At 44.9% G+C, this 21,763-nt stretch overlaps 1 protein-coding gene across 2 annotated transcripts; it reads right to left on the reverse strand.

Moving 5' to 3' along the window:
• Positions 1–1,930: 1,930 nt before the first annotated feature.
• On the reverse strand, positions 1,931–17,390 carry LOC135450466 (histamine N-methyltransferase-like). Of its 2 annotated transcripts, none has more exons than XM_064718646.1 (7): positions 17,267–17,390; positions 14,204–14,393; positions 12,882–12,934; positions 9,437–9,544; positions 5,925–6,055; positions 5,299–5,392; positions 1,931–3,153 (listed from the first exon to the last, which is right to left on the reverse strand). In XM_064718646.1, exons 2-7 carry the CDS (start codon positions 14,338–14,340, stop codon positions 2,798–2,800), a joined length of 879 nt encoding a protein of 292 aa, XP_064574716.1. In that variant the 5' UTR covers positions 14,341–14,393; positions 17,267–17,390; the 3' UTR covers positions 1,931–2,797. The 2 variants fall into 2 exon arrangements, with proteins under 2 accessions (XP_064574716.1, XP_064574717.1); XM_064718647.1 differs by lacking the exon at positions 17,267–17,390 and adding an exon at positions 15,049–15,155.
• Positions 17,391–21,763: the final 4,373 nt, after the last annotated feature.

Here is a 21,763-nt window from a genome sequence, read left to right on the forward strand (position 1 = left end):
CTCCTTCCAGCTTTTTTTATTCCTGTACCTGCATTCGAATGTTTATTCCAGGTTTATGTGCTCATGAAATGAAAAGGAAAGTCTCCCAATTTAAAAACAAGCTCAGAGCCATCTTTGAGAAAAACATGGAGATGCAATATTAAGGATTGCATTTACCCAGGGCCATATTTCATATCTCAAACACACATTTAGCCAGAAAGAGGCACCAATGCACAAAGAGCTTTCAGGATAATTTCTGTTATATTTTTAATACAGGTATTCTGAAGCCAAACTAGATCCAGTAAGTATTGTGCTGGTTTAATACTATTACTCTCAATGAACCACTGTAGAAAGCCCACAAATTATTTTTTTAGGGGTACAAGCCAGTGAAACATGGAATTGGGGAAATGCTGAGGCTCTGGCACAGACTGCTGTGCAAATCCCAGTCCATGGACAAACTGTACTTCCCATCCCTGCTGTGGAATAGCAGAGTCTCACTGTACAATTTAGGGTGATTCTCACATGAAAATGTGGTTCTCCACTCTGTTAGGAAGTTGTTTGAGAGATTTACAAAATGTCCTTCGGTTTTTATGGTAAAATGAGCATAAAACTGTGCTTCCCCACATTCATTTCCTTCTAAAAATACTTAAAGTACTTGCTTCTTGAAAATGTGTGTGTTAAAAATTTAAAATTAAAACTAATTTACCCCTTAAGGGTGCTCTGCTGATTCAGTTTTCCCCCAGCCCCTTAACACAAGCAGTTGTAAGATACAAAATGGAGTTTACTGTATTTTCCCCCTCCCAATTTTAATGAAATTCTCCTCAGAAGCAAACAGGGGAAGAAGCTCTCTGTGCATCCACACTGAATATTTGTGTGTGTGTGTGCGGTCAAATCCTCCTCTGTTCTCTCCAGATCAGCTCTGCTGCTTCTCATCTTTCCAGCTCTCTTCCACATTTTCAGACCAAACCCCTTTTTCTCATTTTGTTGTTTTTTCAGTTTTTTTTTTTTAAAGTCTGATAAACAATAAAACAGCAGGATCTTCAAGGGCACCTTATTGCTGGGTTTTGTTGCTGGATTAGTGTTTTTTTGGTTTTGTTCTGGCATTTCTGTGGCTCCCTGAGATACCTCACCCCTGACAGGGTTGATGTGGCAATATTCAGCAGTCACCTGCTTTGTAGGCATCATTTAGAAAAGGTCACTGACAGCCCAAAAGAGCCACGAAAATAAATGTAACTTTAATTTGTTTGCCATTAGAAATGTGTGCAGCAATCTGTTCTAATGGGAAATTTTCTTTCATTCCTGCTCTGGCATGTGACCACAGCAGCTCACAGATACACTGAGGTCTCCTAATGCAGGAGCCTGTGCACAGAACTGGGTAAAGTGGTAATAAATTTTGTCCTGTCCAACAGAGGATTATCATGGAAACGTTCTAAACTCCACCTGAATTAACATTTGAGCACCAGGAGATGTTTGTGTTTCAAATAACTTGCCCTAAAATAAATATAAACAGCTATTACGCCCAATATGATCTCTTGAAATCACTTCAAATGATTAATAATCTATATTGTATCAGAAATGTGTGTGCAAAAATAAAACACAATTCCTTGCAGCTAAAGTATTACCTAAAGTAAACCATTTCAACACTGAAGCAAATTATTGCAATGGCAGAAATCACACCTGTCTCAGGGGATAAATCGAGTATTCAGGCTGTTAAATCCATTCAAGCATCTCTATTGTATCCCACTATGCATTGTGCCTTGTAGAGAGAAAACACTTCTGAAAACTATAAAATCATTTAGCAAAACAAATGCATCAACCACAACAGGCTCACATGGAGAAGAGGCTGAGGAGGTGAAACCCCCTTCTTGCTGAATACCTTGCAGAGTGAATAGATGTACCTGATACCTGTACAATACCATTGAAAATGAAATAAAAAATGCTACTGGAACCATCATTTTGATATCAGAGTTTATTTTTACATTTTCCTTATTACAAAGCTCACAGGCCAGGGGAAGGCTGGGACCAGAAGCATTGTGTGGTTAATTAAAAACACTAAAAAAGCTCTGTGCAGCTGCAGCAGCTCATTCCCAAGAAAGGCTCTGCATCAGGGCTCAGCACTGCAATCCCCCTCTGCAGGACATCTGTCACCAACCCTGTGCCTCACCCCTCTTCCCTTGCTTCCCTCTCTAGCACCACACAACTTGTTCTGCAGAAACATCATAAAGTAAAGACACAGAAAGGGGGAGCAGTGCCATTGAATGGAGATGCCTGCAGAGGCAGGAGCAGCAGACACTGAACATGCAGGTGTGAATACACCTCCGGTAGCTGCAGGTGTGAGATCTGGAAGCCACAAGCTCAAGAAATCTCATCAAAGATCCACCCAATGGTTGGTCATTCTGAGCCTGCCAGCTGCACCAACAAACTGCAATTTGTTGTTTAGTGTGCAGAGAGTTTTTAAATGAAGATGGTGGAACCACATGCAGCTCTGGATTATCCCTTAGGAACAACTATTCCTAAGGAATAAGTCCTTCAGTTTCTGCAGTGCCTGAGTGGATGGTCTGAGTTATAGCTGATTACACAACATCTGTCTGATAAAGCACAATTTACTGCCTAGTCAGTTGCACAGTCATAGATTAGTGCAGAATTAATCAAGTATTAAAGCTCACTTATAAAAACAGATGTCAATACTGATTTCTTAACAAGCTCCAAAAATTATTGCCAGTCCTGAAGTAAATGAAGCCATTTATAAAAGATGAAAAAATACATTTCAGCTGTCAACAGTTTGTATCTCTTTGCTTTGAATCAAGAAGAGGTTAACTCATGGCTCAACCACTATTACACCTAGGCTGTTATTGAAAAACACCTTCCCATCTCTGATTTCACTGCAGCCAGGCTTTCTCAGCTCCTCCATCACCTGACGCTTTAGCTCAGGAGGGGCAGTTTTAGCGAAGTCAAGTGTTTCTGTCAGGAAATCCAGCAAGAGCTCCCCATCTTTGTCCCCTTCAGTAAAGCAGCTGGTTATGTCCAAGTGGGATGGCAGCTCGTAGAGCTGGTACTTGAGCCCAGCTGAATCCAACATCCTGGGCAAATCACCAGAGGAAACATAGCAGCAAAGATCCTCCAGAGGGAAGGAAGACGCATACTTCTTCCACAGTGTTTCCCAGCCACTCTTTCCTGAGAGATAAACCATCAGAAAAACACTCAGAGTTAAGGGAAAACACGATTTCAAAGCACTTTTGATTTTCTGGGGTTTTTAGCAGTTGTCATCAATGCAAGTGGGATCTTCCCAGAGCTGGGACGTGTCCTGGGGCACGGTGGAGTTGGCTGCCCTTCTGCTTCTGTTCCTCAGGTTTGGGGGCTGCAGGAGAGGGTGGGCACCTACCCTGGAGCTCCAGCACCCTCCTTGAGCCTCCAGCTGAGGCCAGAGCAGCTCACACTTGTGTTTCTCTTCTCCAGAGACAAATTTTAAAGCAAACCAGCTGGGTAAGTTGGAAAGTCCCCACATACATCTTCACATCTTTATTTTCCCCCAGCCTGGATCCCTGATTTGGTATTTCTACTGTAAATCATTTACTCAGAATGACTGGACAGGATGAAAATAACTTTGAGCCTAATGAGCAGCTCTTGAAAGTTACAACAATAATTCTCCCTAGGTACTAAAACCAGTTACTTGTTGCTTTATCTGCAAACAGTTATTTACAGTCAAATAAACAGTTTGGTGTTTAGAAGGGAGGCAACAATATTTTCTTTCACCCGGTGGAACCTGAACGTGAGCACTAATTGCAGGAAATGTGCCGGTGTCAGTACCCAGCAATTATCCCCTACCTGAAGGCAGCATTCCCGGGATGGCTCTGGGAAGGTTTTGTTCTGCACAGAGCCACAGCCCCTGCACATCGGGACTGCCACCTGCACCTCTCCTGCCAGCCCTGCTCCCAGGCTGGCTTTAATTACCTGATGAGTTTGTGTTGGGGATGACATTACTTTTGTGTGAAATTAGCTTTGTTCTGATGATCTTTCAGTAACTCCTTTTGCTTCAGCACTCATTTTAATAGCACTTCTTCTTTCCCCTCTCTATTCTCTTGTTTTCATCAAGGTTTTCCCTTTCTTTTCCCCTCTGCTGTTCTGTGTCCTGCTCCTCTCTCCCACTTTTTTGTTGCCCCCAGCCATTTCTGCTGCACCAGAAAACACAGAGTCATCTGGCCCAGAGAGGACTTCAAACACTTTCCATGAACTCAGAACTTTAACAGCTTTAATTTTGAACAGGCACACATTCTTTCCTGTATTCACATTTTATGAATATCCAAAGGGACAGGATAAGCAACTGGAAGAGTTTTAATTAACTATATTCAGGTAATCAGCAATACTCTGATATTGCGATCTATTCTTGTGCAGCCAAAGAACATGAACAGGTTTTTTAAAATCATTTCAAACACAGATTTCTTGTTGTAAAGTGCTTGAAAACACTTCAAACCAAAATCATTTGGGGAAAAAAATGTAGTTGAATAAATTCAGGTCAGAAGTGTCACTTTATACTGGATCCTTCATGAACAAAATAAAAGGAACTTCATCACGTTTGCAGAGGTGGCCAAATTCAATGAGAAATTAAGCTTAAACCTCTGAACAAATAATGCTTAACATGGCTTTCAGAGTTGCTAGATGTGACTGTTTACACAGCTGAAATTTCCACAGCTTTTGGGGCAAATTAAAGGCTTTCTAGAGTCAAATTAGACTCCACCACTGCACTGTCTCTGGCATACCTTGCCCACAGTATTAAATGGTTGTCGTTTACTCTGCTGCAACACTTTCCTGCTGGATTGACCACAGAGCATCTCTGCGAGATCTGAAACAGCCTGAGAAAGCTGTTTGGTACCCAAAATGATGATATTAAGGAAATGGGCAGTTTGAAAAGAAAATGAACCATATGTGCTCCAACACCTGCTGTATGGCACTTCCGAGCCCCCGCCGCCGTTTGCTTAATGCCAGAGTCTCTGGGAGAGAGAAAATGCAGTGCCCAGCCTGGAAAACCTTTTCCAGCACACAGCAGAGGCTGAAGGGGCTCCTGTGAGTGAGAGCTGCAGGATGGAGCCTCTCCTGCTGCAGGGCCCCTGCTGCCATCCATCACTGGGCAGGCTGCAGGATGGGGAAGGCAGTGAGGGATGTTTTGTGCCCGTGGTGCGGGGTTTTGGCTCATAAATCCACGCAGACACAGGCAGCGGGCAGGTTTCAGGGGATGTCTGCTCACCTCTGTGGCCTGTGCCACACACAGGAGCCCCAAAGAGCCCTCTCCTGACTGAGCAGTGCTGGGGGAGCAGCTCTCACCTGACACCAGGATGATGAGGAGCTTTCCCTGTGATTCCAGAAGGCTGTGGAAATACCGGACGGTTGCTGGAATATCTTTCACATAGTAGAGCATCTGGAAAAAGCAGAGATGCTTAGAGACACGCAGTGCCATCCTGGTGACTACTGTAACACTGTTAAAAGGATCCAAATAGGGGCAATCCTGCAGAAAGGCAGGGACAATGAGGCACCTTAGGAAGGGGTGGGCAGTGGGCTCCCACTGCAGGCTCAGGGCTGACATGCCCTGCCTGCTCTCTGGCACTGCCAGCTCTGAGCTCATGTTATTCATCAACCTGAGAGGAAGAGATTTGCCTTTCTTCAGTGAAGGCTTTGGGAACACAAAGGCAATTTCATGGAGAGGACAAGGAGCTTTTGAAGACACCAGCTAAAATGTATTCTTAGTTGACTGCCACCCACAGCCTGGTTAATAGGGCTACTGTGCTCAAAGCTGCTTTTCAGTTTTGCAGTTCATTTATGCTAAAGCACTTCAAATTACTGGGAAGTAAACTCACCTTTCTTCCCCTACAAGTGGATAATGAGGTCACATACTTCATGCATACTTTTAACAGCTGAGTCTTTGGCAGCATTTTCTTTGCAGAGACTCTTACCTGGATCATGTGAATGAAGTCCCATTTTTTAGTCTTCTTTTCTGCATTCATTCGACTTTCATATTCATCAGCTGTCTCCTTGTGCCAGGCAAACTTTATGTTCTCGAGGTTTGATGCCTGAGCCACACGTTCTGAAACAGAGGAGAAGGCAGGGCAGAGTTATCTCAATTGCAAATAGGGGGCTGATTTCCACTCAGAGCTTTAATACATCCAAAAGCCCTATTTAGGTAGAGAGTTTAGGAACCAGTTTAACACAACAGTGGAATATCTTAAAGTTTTAGCCCATATGTGAGGAGAAGGCTGTAGAGGGATTTACAGGACAAAATCTCAAGAGAGTCTGTTGCTTTTCCATTTGCTCCCTCATTTGGGCTCTTCTGGTGTTTACCTGAGCTAAAAAAAATAGAAGTAATTTCTTCCCCATGACTGGCTCAAGCTGAATTAGAAGATGTTGATTTGGATTAATTGTTATGAGGCCACAAGCAGCACATTTCATGGGGAATAGAAGGATTGATGTCCCCAGCACTTATGTGGGGGCCACAAAAAACCCACATGGCTGAGCAGGAGTCAAGCCATGGTGGAGGATTTTCCCCAAATAAAAACAGGTGCTCAAGGATGGATGCAAGCAGGAGTTTCTTTAGAAGAGAAGCACAATTAAAAGGTTGAGAAGGGCAGAAAGAGCAAATGTGTTCTTCTAAATTTGAGTAACTGGGATGGCAGGAGAGGGAAGGAGCTTTGTTCCAAAAGCAAGGACCCTTCTCTTGACAGTCAGTAGCTTCTGTGTTGAAACAATTTTTCAGGAGCCCACAGTTCTGACCAGCTGCTTCAGGCAAAAGGGATGACAGTGTTTTAAAGCAAAGAGCTTTAAGGAGTGACACATGGAGTGTCCTCAGACCTCAGTACAATGCACATCAGCAGCTGAGGAAAACAGAATTTTGGACAAGTGGATTCAAACAATAAGTTACACTGAGGGCCTTGCTCATCACTGCATTCCCTTTGTTTTTATGGGAGCAAAAGTGAGAGGTAATTTCATAATGTAGGGAATACTAATGTCCATCTGCTGGCATATGGAGCTCCTCTCACTGTGCTGCTGCTCAGCATTGCTGCAGGCCAAAGCAGCCCCTGATTCAGTTCCTGTGCTTCACTGGAGTTAGCATCAATTTAAAACTTACATGGCCCAAAGGCAGGCTGAGCCTTAGCTACAGAACACATGTTCAGAACAGCACAGTTTGCTAAGACCAGAGCCTTTACAGCACTAATGACAATGTTCCTCCCTCTGGGCTCTGATTTGGACACGTCCCCGTCAGGCAGATGAGAAATGCTCCATCAGTGCTTATCTCCTCTCTTCTGAGCCTGGAAATGGGCCACCCCTTTCAGATGCTGCCACTGTTACTCTGTTAGCTTCCATTTATCAGCCACTGGCCCCAGCACTGGCAGTCCAGATTTGATTTGCTGCTCTAAGCTCAGGAGCAGCTCTTATCCCCTCACCAATAATCCAGGGCAGTCTGGTTCAGTTTAATTGTGGGTCTGTCTGCAAGGAGGAGCTGGGAAGAAAACTGAATTGCTTTCCAGGCTGGGCCTTCAAAGTCCAAACACTAGGCAGTGCAAATTCATTATGGGATTGTGGTGAATTTCTGCCTAAATATTCATCTGAACCCATTATGAAAAGTTTTTCTTCCTTTTCCGCTGGGCTCACCCCAGGTTCTTTTCCCAGCCAGGAGCTGTTGTGTACCTGATGGGTGCCATCAGAACTGGCAGCTGTTCTGGTGATGGAGCTCAGATGTGGGGCCACCAACACTCCAACCACGGCCACCAAGGAGTTCCATCAGGAGTGAGGGAAAGGCACAGCCTTTTTGAGGAAAGCCTCCATCCCATGCCACAGCCTCAGAGAAACCTGAGTTTGTCACCACTGCACATCCCAAGGAGATTCTCTCGTGAGCTTGGCTTCTCCTTCCCATGGAGAAAGCATTTGGTGAGGCAGAAAACACAACTACTGAATCCTCAGAGGTGCAGATGATGTTTCTAATTCTCTGCAGAAAATCTTAGGCCTCAGAAACCTAATTAATGGTAGCTACTGGGGACATGATTAATTACCAAATAAGTGAGTTTAAAGAAAGAAATTCAGATGAATATTTCATTTCTAGTTTAGCATAAAACTTAAAATAAGAACAACACTTTATATTTTCTTTAACTTTCTTCTGGAAAGAAACTCACTGCAGTAGGATAGGACTGCCAGTTAATTGGCGGTGGATGGTGGGACCACTGAAGATTCAGAGCAAATCCAGTCCAGTGTAGCCCAGACAGGACAGAAATTCCTTGTTCAAGTGCACAAACTGTCTTACAAACAGAGAAGATGCTGTGTTGTCCACCCTTCACCACTTCAGCCTGCAGGAATATAAGAGCACTGGGGATTTTGCACAAGACATCTTTTAAAAGATAGGTCTGTGTTAAACTGAGAAAGATACAAAAAATTAGGTTTTTCCTGGGAGCCTTTGGTGCTTCCAGTGATTCTGAGCTACCTCACTGCAGGGAGAAAGGGATTGCTGCTTTTTTTTTCCTTTGACTTCCACAAGCTGATTCACACTGGGAATGCATCATTTTTAAGGATTCAAGCAAGAGCAAGACTGGAGATTTACAGTGTGGTTTCACAGCCTGGTATTTACCATGGTTTGGAGCATTTTCAGCAATAGACTCAGCTGCTGAGGTCCATTCCTTGCTGTCACATCCATTTGGGATGGCTCTCTGGCCAGGTGAGCTCTGCTCAGGGCCGGTGTCACCTCCCTCAGCACTACTTTGAGGTGAATCCCGGTGGGCTCTAATCCAGGGATAATCCAACCCTGCGTTGCTGTTTAATGCTCACTTTGTAGGGCAATTTGATCAAAGTATCCTCGTTAACACTCAATCCTCCTCAGAAAATGTTCCATTTTCCTCCATGGATGCTGCTTAGACCTTTGGGCTGGGGAAGGGAAGAAGCTCTGAGCCCCAGAGCACAAGGTAAAAGCCTTTCCTATCACTCCTGCTTTCTTTCTGTGTTTTCTAATTCAAAGCCTGGTTACTAATTTAGTGCCCCACTGTATGCTTTAGGTATTTATTGGAAACGATTTTTAAGATGTGAGAGAATCACCATGAGACACTAAAACTTTCCCTTTGATGCTGAGGAAGGATCCTGATACAACACAAGTTGAAGTGGAAAAACTTTCTGAAATGCTGGGATTTCACTCCATTCCCATAAAATCACCCATCACTTCCCACCTTGTTTAGCTTTTAAAGTCTATCTAGGCAAGCATTTGCCATTCAGGGATCTTTGCAGTGTGTGAGAGACTAAGATTTCAATGCGAGGGAACATTGTTGAGAAGCAATGATTGCAAAAAACATGAAATTTTGAATTTTTTAACTTTTGAGAGACAGTTCTGACAAGAAGGCATTTGAACATAGGGTCATCCACCTTTCAGCACTTTTAAATGTGTATAAGATACTTAATTAATGTAATTTTTATTTATTTAATGTAAAAATACCTTTGTACTTGGAGATTTGGTCAGCACTTGGCTCTATCACATCGTTGTTGATGGTGGCCCCAGGATACCTGGCTCGTATTTTTGAGAGGATCTGCAAGTCCATCTCACCTAAAGAAGCAGGAGACACAAAACAGAGACTAAAACAAAGCTCAGGCAAAGGAAATCTCCACCACCATCACATCCCCAGCTTGGTGGACTGACTTCTGTCATTTATGTGCAGGTGCACCACACAGGGCCAAGCAGCTGCTTTGTGTTCTCAGTAGGTTGTAACTGAAGATTGAGCTCTAGGAGTTGAGAAAAATGTAAATATCAGTCCCAAATCTCTTCATTTCTCCTCTCTTAGTGGCACCACCAGAGCCAAACCTGACACAGTCATGCTTGACCTCTCCTTTTCTGGACATGGTTTAACCTCAAGGAGGAGATCCTGCAGGGCTCTCACAGTGCCAGTTCTGATGGCTCCAGCAAACTTGGCAGGATTGCTCAGGAGTCAGTAGGAGCATTTCTAGCCAGGCACCTCACTGGCTACAAGGTCACGTGGAGGAGGGAAAGGGAATATGTGTTTACACTGTGATCAGAGACAATACTCATATCTGTTTGTCTTCAGTGTCCTCTGACTTTTCCCAAAAGAATGATGAATGGAGAACATATCATTTGTGTTTAGCTAACCCTTGTTTACAGAATACCCCAGAGATTCCTGTGTTTCATGTTTCTGTTGAGGAAGAGTTCTCTCTAAACACTGCTCAGGCTAGCTGTAATTGTTTTATTGATGGATGTACTGGTAGATCCAAGATTTCAGAATTTAAAAATAGCCCCATCATTCTCAGCCATCTCACCCCATCTGCAGTGGAGGAAGCTCAGGGGGATGATATTTCTGACTGAGGCATGAGTCCAGGGACAATATCCAGCTGGCTTGCTCGACTTTCTCCAACCTCTGCTTATTGTGCTTGGATAGATTTTAGGTGGAAAAAACAACAGAAGAATAAATTAAGGTAAGAAAGAGTGAAACAGAGGGTAACTACAGTGAATAATAGATCCAGGGGTTGTATTACAAGTAAATATCTAGCTTTGCCCTGGAAGATTTACTTGTGCTTGCACAAACTCAATGTTATAGAATTCCCTACAAATGAACAAAGTTTTGCTCTGAGTGGAAGGCCACCCTGATGGCCAGGCAGGCCCTTGCTGAGGGGCTGTGGAAGGAGGAGCTGCACAGCCTCTGCCCACTCTCACCATTTGCAGAGCCACGGACTCCCACCACTTCAGCATTGGTTCCATCCTGCAGAATATTTGAGGAACAAAAGGAAAACACTGGGCACTAAATTGTTCATTAGTGCCCAGAGGACATAAAGTGAGAAAGAGTTGCATTTTCTCAGACTTCCATGTCTTAAAACAAACAGCAACACCAATATTCACATGGCATCTCTGGAAGCAGGTTCTTTGAGGGAGGGAAATTGAATTGCTGAGGCAGCAGAAAGAGCTGCAGCTTTGCTATCGCTGCAAGCCCTGTACTCTGTAGTCTGCCATGGTAAAATTTGGGAACACAGAATTTGAAATTAACTACTGCAATAGTTTGATTTTTGTTGCTTTATCAACTTCCCATAAAATGATTAGTCCTTTGAAAAGGCTGTGCAGGTCCTGATTAAAAAATAAATAAACTGAATTTTGTATTTCCATATGCAGATAGGTTAAAATATTCCCTTCTGCTCTTGTGTGGCCAAATCACCCTTGTACTGCTTTTAACCAAAAAACCCACCCCTTTGATTCATAATTTAATCCACAGCCTTAAATGACTTCACTTTTAGCTCTTTTATATGCAAACAAGCGTCCCGAGGCATTTTACACTCAGATTGGTGGCAGCTTGCATTATCAACAATTTGGCAATTAGACTATCCAAATTATTTAAACTCTCCAACACAATTACCTTTTGAAGGCTACCACTATGTTCGCCATTAAGTTTCTAATTAAACATTTTACGTAACGGGGTGGTTTATAGCCCAGTTGCTCCTTTACAGCAGCGCTGATGCCTTTGATGGTTTTTAAAGGTACAGAGAGCGGCGCGCTGGAGTGTGAACTTAATAAGGCAGCGGTGCTCGGGCGGCTGGAATGGGATGGGATCTAATGGGATGGGATGCTGCAGTAATGGGTTCTTGCCTCCCGAGATGGAAAAAAGGAGAGGAAAAGCTTTTTTCTGTGCCTCCTTCCTGAGAAGAGCAGGGGCAGGTGGCGCTGGGGCAGCAGCTCCATCACTGCCCTCCACAGCAGCCAGGATCAGCCCGTGGTGAGAATAAACCAGTGAGCAGATGGGGTTGGGTGATCTGGGGATTTTTAGATCACAAAGTGATGTATTGATTGATGGCAAACTGGTCTGCCTCTGGCCAAAGAGTGAAGTACCGCACTAAGTAAAGTGTTCCTGTTAAAAATCTTTCTTTCTTTCTCCCCTTCTTTCTCCCTCCCTCTCTTTCTCTCTCCCTTTCCCTCCCTTCCTTCCTTCCTTCCTTCCTTCCCTCTCTCCCTCTTTCTCTCTTTTCTCTCTTTTTTTTCCAGAGGAATGCTTTCCTTTGGAGAGCAATGTTCCTGCTCTGTCACACTGTCTGTTTTATAGCTAATGCCAACCATTTACATACAATTACTTTCCATTTACATACAATTACTTTATGGAGGAGACACTAACAAAACTGAGGTTAGTCTTTGGTGATGGTATGACTATAGCATTGAAACTAGATTTAACTGTTCATATAAAATTTAAGTGTGGTGACTTAATGGGCAGAGAAGGAAACATGAGTTTTAATTATGAGGCCACTTAAGCAAGAACTTAATGAAAAGCTACTTGATCTTACTGGTATTGTTTTTCCACTCAGTGAATGTCAGACAAAAGACTTCTTATTTGTATTTCTTCTGGAGCTCATGCTCAGCCCCAATGTTTTGGAGGGCAGTAGCTCCAGCAGAAACTTGTACACTGATGGTGGTCAGCAAACACAGCAAAGCAGAGCTCAGCCATGGCTCTTACATATCAGTGATGGGAGCTATCACCTCAATAAAGGTATAGGGGAGAATATTTTAATGCAGGTTAAAATCCAATATTCTGAGGAATCTCAGAGATTATTTTGTTTGGGATTTGGGTGCATTTTTTCGCTGCTTTTGTTTTGTTTTGTCTTGTTTTGGTTTTGTATAGAAACCCTGTGGAGCAGTTAAAAGCTTCTCTCTGCCTTTGAGGAGTGATGGTGTAGAGGGAGAGGTTTTTGTGGAGGACACAGAGGAATCAGAGTGGGGAGGCACAAGCTGTTTTCAGATGATGTGGTCACACACCAACTAACACCACCTGTCCCCTGGAGCTGACTTATCAAGGAAAGACTTATCTCCCATTCTGCTCCTTTTGCAACTTTGAGTCCTCTATTCTTAAGGAAAAAAATAAAGGAAAAGACATACCAGTATTGAAGTCCATACATACCTGCTCCACCACCAATGCTTAGAACATTGATTGTAGACTTCCCATTTCCAATACTGAAAAACATTATTTATACATTTTAGGAGAGCTGCCCAGTAGAGAGGGTTCCATGCATGATGTGAGACACTGGAGATCCCATTAAGAGTAAAATTTGCAGGGCAAAACCCAAATGTAATGTGTGTGTACACAGGCATGCCTGCGAGTGGGCAGGAGGGATCAGATTCAGAACTCTTCCCCTTTGGACATTCATGATTTCCAAACTGTTCTTTTGGATTATTTTGGCAATTTGTAGAGGTGGCATTTTGCTTTTATTATGAGGGAATACAAGCAGAAGCAAGTGAACACCTTCTCTGCATCTGTGCTCTGAGGAACAGAGCCCTCGGGGTCTGGACCAGCAGCTTAAAAATTATTTACAGAACTTTTGCATTATGCAAAATGGGGAGGGAGAGGGAAGAGTGCAATGCTCCAAAAATCCCTGAGTGAGGCTTTGGCAGAGCCAGGAAGCCCTGAGCCCTGAAAAGAGCCTCCCCAGAGCCAGGATTTGATGCTGGCCAGCCTGCAAAGTGAGGGGTCCATCAAAGGACACACACTGGCAGGCAAAGCAGGAGCATGATCCAGCCATCCTAGAGAAACCCTAAATATTACCTGAAAAGCTTGTTTTTAAAAAGCTGCTTTCCACCAAGTTTGATGCTAGAATGTAGTATCTGTTAGAGCATTTCAGAGCTGATTCAGGGCCAGCTGTTTTTGTGTGCAGGGAAACAATGCAGCCTTATCTCCTCCTGGCTAGGCAGCCTCCTGTGACTGTGTTCACAGGGGTCCCAGCATGAGGGAAGAGATGAGGATCTGACTCCATGTTTCAGAAGGCTTGATTTATTATTTTATGATATATATTATATTAAAACTATACTAAAAGAATAGAAGAAAAGATTTCATCAGAAGGCTGGCTAAGAATAGAAAAGGAAGGAATGATAACAAAGGCTTGTGTGTCAGACAGAGTCTGAGCCAGCCGCCTGTGATTGGCCATTAATTAGAAACAACCACATGAGACCAATCACAGATGCACCTGTTGCGTTCCACAGCAGCAGATAATCATTGTTTACATTTTGTTCCTGAGGCCTCCAGCTTCTCAGGAGAAAAAATCCAAAAAAAAGGATTTTTCAGAAAACATGTCTGTGACAGCCTCCATCCTGAGAGCCACCATCAGGAGCCGTGTGTGCAAATGGAATCTATCCCAGGCCAGCAGACAGGGCAGGGAACAGCAATCCCGAGGCCAGCACCCCCTGGGACTGTGGCCCTGGCTGTCCCTGAGGCCAGGCTGGGGTTACCTGGCTATGACATCAGGCAGGTGCCTCTCCACGAACCCCTGCATGCTCTGGTGCTCCGTGGATCTCTCCAGGAAGACGCGGAAGGACTGGACGTATCTGTCAAGGTCTGTCAGCAGATTCCTCATGGGTGAAGCCATGCTGGGAGACTGCAGGAGGGGACAGGCTGCTCCCTGCAGCTCTTCTCTCCGGGCTAGAGAAGGAATGAAAAGTGCTGGAGGGGAAAATCCAGCCTGCACCTGGACTTTGCTCCAAGTCCCCGGCCCTGCCACTGCCTTGGAGTGTTGCACAACCTTGCAATACAAACTGCAAATGGGATCCAAGCAGCAAAGGGTAATTTATCATCTTTAATCTGTGCAGAGCAAGTGCCAGCATTTTTTAACTGTGCTGACACAGGACTCTGTTTAAACACAGTAAAAGGGTCTTTAGATGGTTCTTAAATACAAAAAAAAAAAAAATTCCTCTGTTTTGTGAAGGCATGGCTCTGGATTAGAAGAAAGTGCAACACTCATCTCCAGAGACACTGGCAGATGTCTCTATCTGTTTTTTTAATCTTTTGATGTTCTTAAATGGAATGCTGATGGTGGGGTGAAAACAATAAAAACCTCATAAATGCACTTTATTTTTCTAGTTCTTCTGAAGATAATGGTACAATTCCCATGGGTTAAGTAGCTAATTCACCAAAGCCACGTGAGTTGCTGGAATAGATGTTATGCTAAGCCAGGCTTACAGGCAATCAAGAGTGGGGAAGGCAAGTGGGGAAGTGTCAGACTGTACCTTAAAAAGAGCACAAAGATGTCTTTATCCTCTCTTAAACTGCAATTTAAGTTCATCACATCTTGTCCTACCTGGCAAGGAGAAGGGGGAACCCTCTCCCTCATCAGGGGCCCCATGCGAAGGACGCACTCCATTTCCTCGGTGTCTCTCACCATTCCCTCTGCCTTTCCTGCAGAGGTTAAATCCCAGCCACCTCTTGCTATTTTTACAGTTCCCTTTGGACTGTCTCCAGCCAAACCCCATTGGTGCTGAAGTGCAGCACAAAGCCCTCCCAGCCATTGCTTTTCCTGGCTCCCAGCACAGCCAGGATGATTTCCCTGGCTCCACTGAGACCCTGCACCCGCTGCCTTCACTCACCAGCATGACTGGAATTCAAACCAGGGGCTTTTCCCAGACTGCTCCTCTGGTCCCTTTGAATTATAAATCTGGCCTCTGCTGTGCTCAAGTCCCTCCCAGTTGCACATCAAATAACACAAATAATCTCATCCCTCCTTCAAACCATAAACAGAAACAAAAGCAACAGGCTCAGATCCATATTTGCCATTGCCTCCCTTTCTGGCAGTGAGCTTCTGACAAATTTTCTGACTGTGCAACCAGTTTTCCACTCACCCAATACCTGTCTCATCAAGGCCACGTCTTCCTCACTTGTTTATGAGAATGGTGCCATCTCCTTCTCCCCTCAACACCAGCAGAAAGATGGGCTTGGAACAATTTCTTCCTGATAGATCCACATTGCCTGACCATCATCTTATTCTCTTTCTGCTGCAGGGAGGATGATTTCTAGGAACTATTTCTAGGGACAGCCATCATGCTGAGCAGCTGCCCAGATCCCTCTCCTGCCCCTTTCCAATGACAGCATCAGCTGCCTGGCCTTGCCCATTTTCCTTCCTTGCCTGTGACAAACATCCAAGTTGTGGCACGTTTTGGTTTTGCAGCCCATGGGCCAAATCTCTTCAGATCCCACAGGCTCCTGCAGGAAGGGGCATGGTGTAGCTCGGTGACAATTCACCTCCCCCAGTGAGTGCTGCTACCAGAGCCATGGCTGAGAACTCATAATCAATTAGCAATGCCTGATAATTGCTCTCATTGTGGCAGTCCCAAAGAGCAGTGGTGACCCCTGGAGCAAGTCCCAAGGTTGATTTTCCACCCTTAGTGCCTCCAAGGCAGACTGGCTTTGGTACACTCCATGCTCCCCACCTTCTCAGACAGCAAGGATACTTTCAAGCAAAAAAATAGCAAATCTGAGCATTTCAAAGAGCACTAATGAAAAACAAGCTGGCACAACACTGGTAACAAGTAGATGGGAGAGCTTTAAAAACTTTGTCAGCCTCTGACCCAGATGAGCAGCACTCAAACACCCAACAACATCTGAATTACCCTGGGGAATCCAAGTGGGAATTTTTCCAGACATAGTAAAGAAGGAAACTCCTGGATGTACCTTGGATGAGAATTACTCACTGCTGACCCACCCTGAAAACACAATTGTGTATTCTGTGTTTACCCATTCCTTTGCTATGCCTGACTCCTTGCTTTTTATTTTAAGTGCATAAGGAAGCTTTGCTGTTTGCCACCGATATATTTTTACTACCTTCAATATTGAAAAAACAAAGTTTTGCAGTTTATAAGAGGAGATTTAGATAATTGACCGTTTTTTCTCTTCCTCTCTCTACTTCCCATGATTTAATTTGCCAACATCCCCTGCTCAGCAGTCTCTAATGAGCAGCCGAGATTCATTCTCATGTTGGGTGCAGTTCAAGGAATTTGTCTCATTTCTTTCATTACACTTTTGGCTGTTGGAATTTGCCCCATTTATTTCGTTCTGTGTTTTCTTGCTGTTTGAATTGAAGCCAGTTAACTTTAAAAATGCGTAAACGGAAGGGAAGGACTTCTCTTTTAACTTCTCTTTAACTTTTTAATTCAGAAAACAGGACTGTTTTCTGAATCAGGCTGATAGAAACTTGTAAGGTTAATAATAATAATAATATTCACTCAGGCTTGTTCTCTTCAGTGATAATTGAAACTTAGCCGTGGCTCCCTAGGAAGATTGGAGGAGTTTTGAAAGCGGACACTGTTTATGCTGCAGTTACTTGATCCGACCCTGCTTTGCGCCAGCAGAGTGAAACCTGCTTTAAACTCGCCGTAAAACCCTTTAAACCCTCCCCGTGAAGGCAGCAAACCAAGTGATCGTGGCAGTTGGGTTTTCCAGCACAGGAGCCCGTGTGCCAGCGACAGAGAGCAGCATCCCGCCCGGAGCGAGCCCGCTCCATCGCCGCTGGCTCCCGCACTTACCTGGCGTGCCCTGTGCCCCTCGGGCAGTGCGAGGGATGCTGCGGGGATCCCAGGCTGTGCTCCCAGCCGGCCCCCTCCCAATGCAGCCACCTTTTACCCAGCCACCTTCCCGTCCAGGCGCCTCCCACCCAGCCCCATCCATTCCCACCCCCGGGGCCGCGTCACGGGAGAGGCTCTGCTGCTGAAGGAGCTGGAGCCTCGTACGGCAGCAGCTGCTGGGGATGGAGCAGGGAGAGTTAGAACCTCATATGGCAGCAGCTGCTGGGGATGGAGCAGAGTTAGAACCTCATATGGCAGCAGCTGCTGGGGATGGAGCAGGGTTAGAACCTCATATGGCAGCAGCTGCTGAGGATGGAGCAGAGTTAGAACCTCATATGGCAGCAGCTGCTGAGGATGGAGCAGGGAGAGTTAGACCCTCATATGGCAGCAGCTGCCTGGAGAAGCAGGGGGCAGCTCCAGCCCTGCCACATCCATGCCCACTCTCCGTGTGTTCCCCACCAGTTCTCCCCCAGGACACACCTGGCATGGCCACCCTGATGTGGGAGCATCCAGACACAGAGCTCTACCCCTGTGTTAATTACAGCAGGGGTGGCAAATGAAGCCCTGCCAGTGGAAAATAGAAAATGCAGCTCCTGACAAATTGGAAATAATTGTCTCAGTGTGTGGCATGGGGTGATGGGCAGCATTATTTGCAGCTTGCCTATAGAACCCTTCCATTAGAGAAGACTTTGCTTTTTTAGCTGGTTTTCTTGTCAGCAGATATTCTTCTTATCCCTTACTTTGCAGAGCTTAAGCATTTTCCAAGTTGTGTGCACCCTCTGCAGCCCTGTCAGGAGCAGTTTTATCCCAAGGAACATAAGTATGGATAAAACCACTGACCCATGTCAGTGATTCTCCTTGTGATTTGGTGTTCAGGGCACCACACATTTGCCCCATTTTTTGCCTTTGTTTCTCCATGTTTAGGATTTTATTTTTAAGTTAAATGAAGAAGTTTTCCTTCTGGAGTTAGATAGAGAAATGAACTGTTCAAGGAGAAATGAGCTGTTCACAAGATAAAAGTCACGTAAAACCAGTAATATTAATAACAATGCTTTCAAAGGCACAGTTACAGGGAGAATGGCTGCAGTTTGACATTTAGCTGAGAGTTTACTCAAATGAAGATTTCATATCAACAGTTAAAATTGTTCAGCCAGAACGATGACTGTGTGTGAAGGCAACACCCACTGCAATTTTTTCTCTCTCTGTTCACAGCACCATTTCCTCTCCAGTTTGAGGGAATGCGATACAAACCCTTTATCAAAGACCTCACCAGGAGCAGCAATGTCACAGTGTTTAGTACCTACCATATTGTATGATTCTGCTTCAAGGAGTGATGCCAAATCCACACAGGCAGAATGGGGAGACCAGCAACAGTTTTGCCCTTTGAAATCAACAATCATGACTTGCTTGCCCATGGCAGGGGAGCTTAGGACTAGGTGGTCTTGCAGGTCCTTTTGAACCCCTTTTCTGTGGTTCTCTAATTCTATGACTTTATTTTCAAGGTGTGTTTTGAGGAAAATGAAACTCTAAGTACCCCATCAGCCACAAACCAAGCCAGCTTCTGCTGGCCTGCAGTGTCCCAGCAAATGTCCCTTCTGCAGGCACAGCTCCCACCCAGGGAGCCCTGTCCTGGCTCTGTACTGGTGATAAGCACTCTGTTCAAACATAGCTGGGCAGCAACAACACTGGTGTTTGGTTTTCTGTGCTGTTCTAGAAATCTGTATTAATTGGTATCACCAAAGGTGTGCAAGCTGGTCTAAAGAAAATAAACTCAGCATCTGGCCCACACTTTTTCCCCTCTGTAGAGCATTAAGTATGGATTTTCCAAGTGCCTGTTGCCATTTAATATGAAAACTTAAGTTCAGAGAGCCAAAACTAAAGATTATATGCATCTGGTGCTTTTAAGTGCATTATGAAAATAAAAGATGCTGCTGTTAATTTGCTTCTTTAATTTCCCCTGGGGACTCATTGTGTGAGCTTTAAGCAAAATCCACCAGCCATTTCAGTGTGATGTGTGCTCAGTGCTGCCTGGAGCAGGGACACTGGGGATTTGGGGATGCTGCAGCACTGCCTAGCCCAGTGCCCAGGGCAGGGCTGTGCTGAGCCAGTGGCTCAGCAGAGAAGGACCAGGGCCAGGATGGAGCATCATTCTGTAAATGACACCCTGCAGAGAAGCTGGCCACACACAGACCTGGCAGGTCTATGGGTGGTGGTTGTACACTATTTGACATCATAGAACCATCACAGAATCATAGAACAGTTGTGAAGGGACTTTAAAGATCATTTCATTCCAAACCCTGCAATGCAACCTTACTCCAAGCCAGATCCAACTTACTCCTTGAGCCCTTCCAGGGATGAGGCGGCCACAGATTCTTAATATTTATTTATGGAAAATCACCTTCCTGTCCCATTCTACCCTGTGGCCTCCTATACACAGCACTGTCCTAGATAGCAGGAGGCTGAGTTATTGAGAGGAAATCCTACAAGCCCTAAGGGCATTAATATGTTGGAAATAATATATTAAACATTTCTCTATCATGACAGCTCAAGGGACAATTCACAGCTCTGTAGATACCTGGACAACTGTGAGGTAGAATAATACTGAAATACAAAGTTGTAAGACAAGTCCCCCTGGGAAGCTGGCAAGGACACAAGTAGCTGTCACTGGCTCCTTAGGTGAGTCAAGAGGTGGGAACAGCCAACACCTGCAGATTATTTCCTTCTCTGGAGTACATTTGTGTGGGTTTGGGCTGAAAATTTATACTCTGGCAAGAAGGGGAAAGGAGTTAAAGGTCCACATGAATCACTGAAACCTTTTCCTCCAGGTATCCTCCAAGTGATGCTGGCAGATAACCCTGGGTGGAGGAAAGGGGGAGGGGATCATGCCCTGCTCCAGGCTCCCAGGGTGCCCACCAGCAGCACAGGATTTCCCATAGGCTGTGTGGATCTCATCAGACCCATGGCAGAAGTGGAAATAGCAAAAAAAATTATCCACTGATGGTTTAGAAGAGCTGTGCTAGCTGATGGATCTGTTGATGCCTTCAGAGATGAAAGTCCCATCTAAGGTAGCAAAATCCAGAGTACAAGCAGGGTACTGGGACTGGCTGCTGCCTACATGAAGAGAGGAGATGAGGGCTGTGCAATGTTGATTTTACCTCAGAAGGGATGGGAGTGCCAGAACAGACCATCCCTCACATAAGTAGCTGCAGTGACCCTTCTCTGAGGAATGATCCATCCCTTTGGAGCAGGGACCTGGGGCTGGAGCCTCAGCTGAGAAAAGCTATGGTCAGGAGATGGATGCATGTGTAATGTCCCCCTGCCTTAATATTACACAGGGTATGTGGGTCAGGTCTAGGAAACTGGAAAGAGGCAGAAGGAGCAGGAAAGGCTGCACAGGAACTCCCAGATTTCAAAGCATTTGTAGATGGCCCAAACATCTGAGCCCAAAGATCCAGGAGTTTATTGGGCTTACCTCTGGATCTGATGTAATCAGACACGGCCAGGCTGATAAAAGCAGGAGCAAGACATTGTTTAATGTCTGAGGAATAATTTCTGCTGTGTCCCAATAAAGCACACGCTGATGTGAGCTGGGCTGATAACGGCAGCGCTGCGCTGGCCCCGCAAAATCTCATTTGTCAGGACAGCTGAACTGTCAGTGCCAAAGAACAGACAGGTTATTGCTCATGCTCCTCCAAGGTTACTTTTATTAAAATGGAAATTTCCAAAGCTTTGCATGCACACATACGTGGCCACGGATGCAGGCTGCCCTGGGAGGGGGAGAGGAGAGGAGAGGAGAGGAGAGGAGAGGAGAGGAGAGGAGAGGAGAGGAGAGGAGAGGAGAGGAGAGGAGAGGAGAGGAGAGGAGAGGAGAGGAGAGGAGAGAGAGGAGAGGAGAGGAGAGGAGAGGAGAGGAGAGGAGAGGAGAGGAGAGGAGAGGAGAGGAGAGGAGAGGAGAGGAGAGGAGAGGAGAGGAGAGGAGAGGAGAGGAGAGGAGAGGATTTCATTTGGAAGGACCCTACAGTGATGATCTAATCCAACTGCCTGATCACTTCAGGGCTGGCTGTAAGTTAAAGCATCTTGTAGAGGACATTATCCAAATGCTTTTTAAACAGATGATAGTAAAACAAAAATAGGGGGGAAATGAGCAAAAATAATAATACCTAGCTGTATTTAACTTTTTGTTGTCATAATACACAAAGAAGCTACAACAAGCAAAACCTGAATTTGTCTGCTGAGAAATGATTTGTTCAACAAATGTGCCTTTTTATCCTCCCCAGTACATCTGAGGAATAAATTTTTACAAACATGTGCCTTAGTTAAAATAATTTTGCTTTTCCCGCTCCTGAAGTTAATTGAACCAAAAATTGTTTGTGAAATATCTCATTATGGAGCACTCCAAATTCCTTGCTTGCAATTAGTGAAACAAATCAGTGCTCTATTCCCAGACTGAAAAAACCT

The sequence above is a fragment of the Zonotrichia leucophrys genome, chromosome 7 (genome assembly GCF_028769735.1).
Source record: "Zonotrichia leucophrys gambelii isolate GWCS_2022_RI chromosome 7, RI_Zleu_2.0, whole genome shotgun sequence".
In the NCBI taxonomy this organism is placed as follows: Eukaryota; Metazoa; Chordata; class Aves; order Passeriformes; family Passerellidae; genus Zonotrichia; species Zonotrichia leucophrys.

What these genes read in the sequence shown, in the direction of transcription:
- LOC135450466 (XM_064718646.1), bottom strand. Translation starts at nt 14,340, where the DNA reads ATGGCTTCACCCATGAGGAATCTGCTGACAGACCTTGACAGATACGTC. An exon ending in CCAAATCTCCAAGTACAAAG is followed by an intron (nt 6,056 to 9,436) that starts GTATTTTTACAT and finishes CCTCTGTTTCAG; the next exon opens with AACGTGTGGCTCAGGCATCA. An exon ending in ACTTCATTCACATGATCCAG is followed by an intron (nt 5,393 to 5,924) that starts GTAAGAGTCTCT and finishes TGCTTTTTCCAG; the next exon opens with ATGCTCTACTATGTGAAAGA.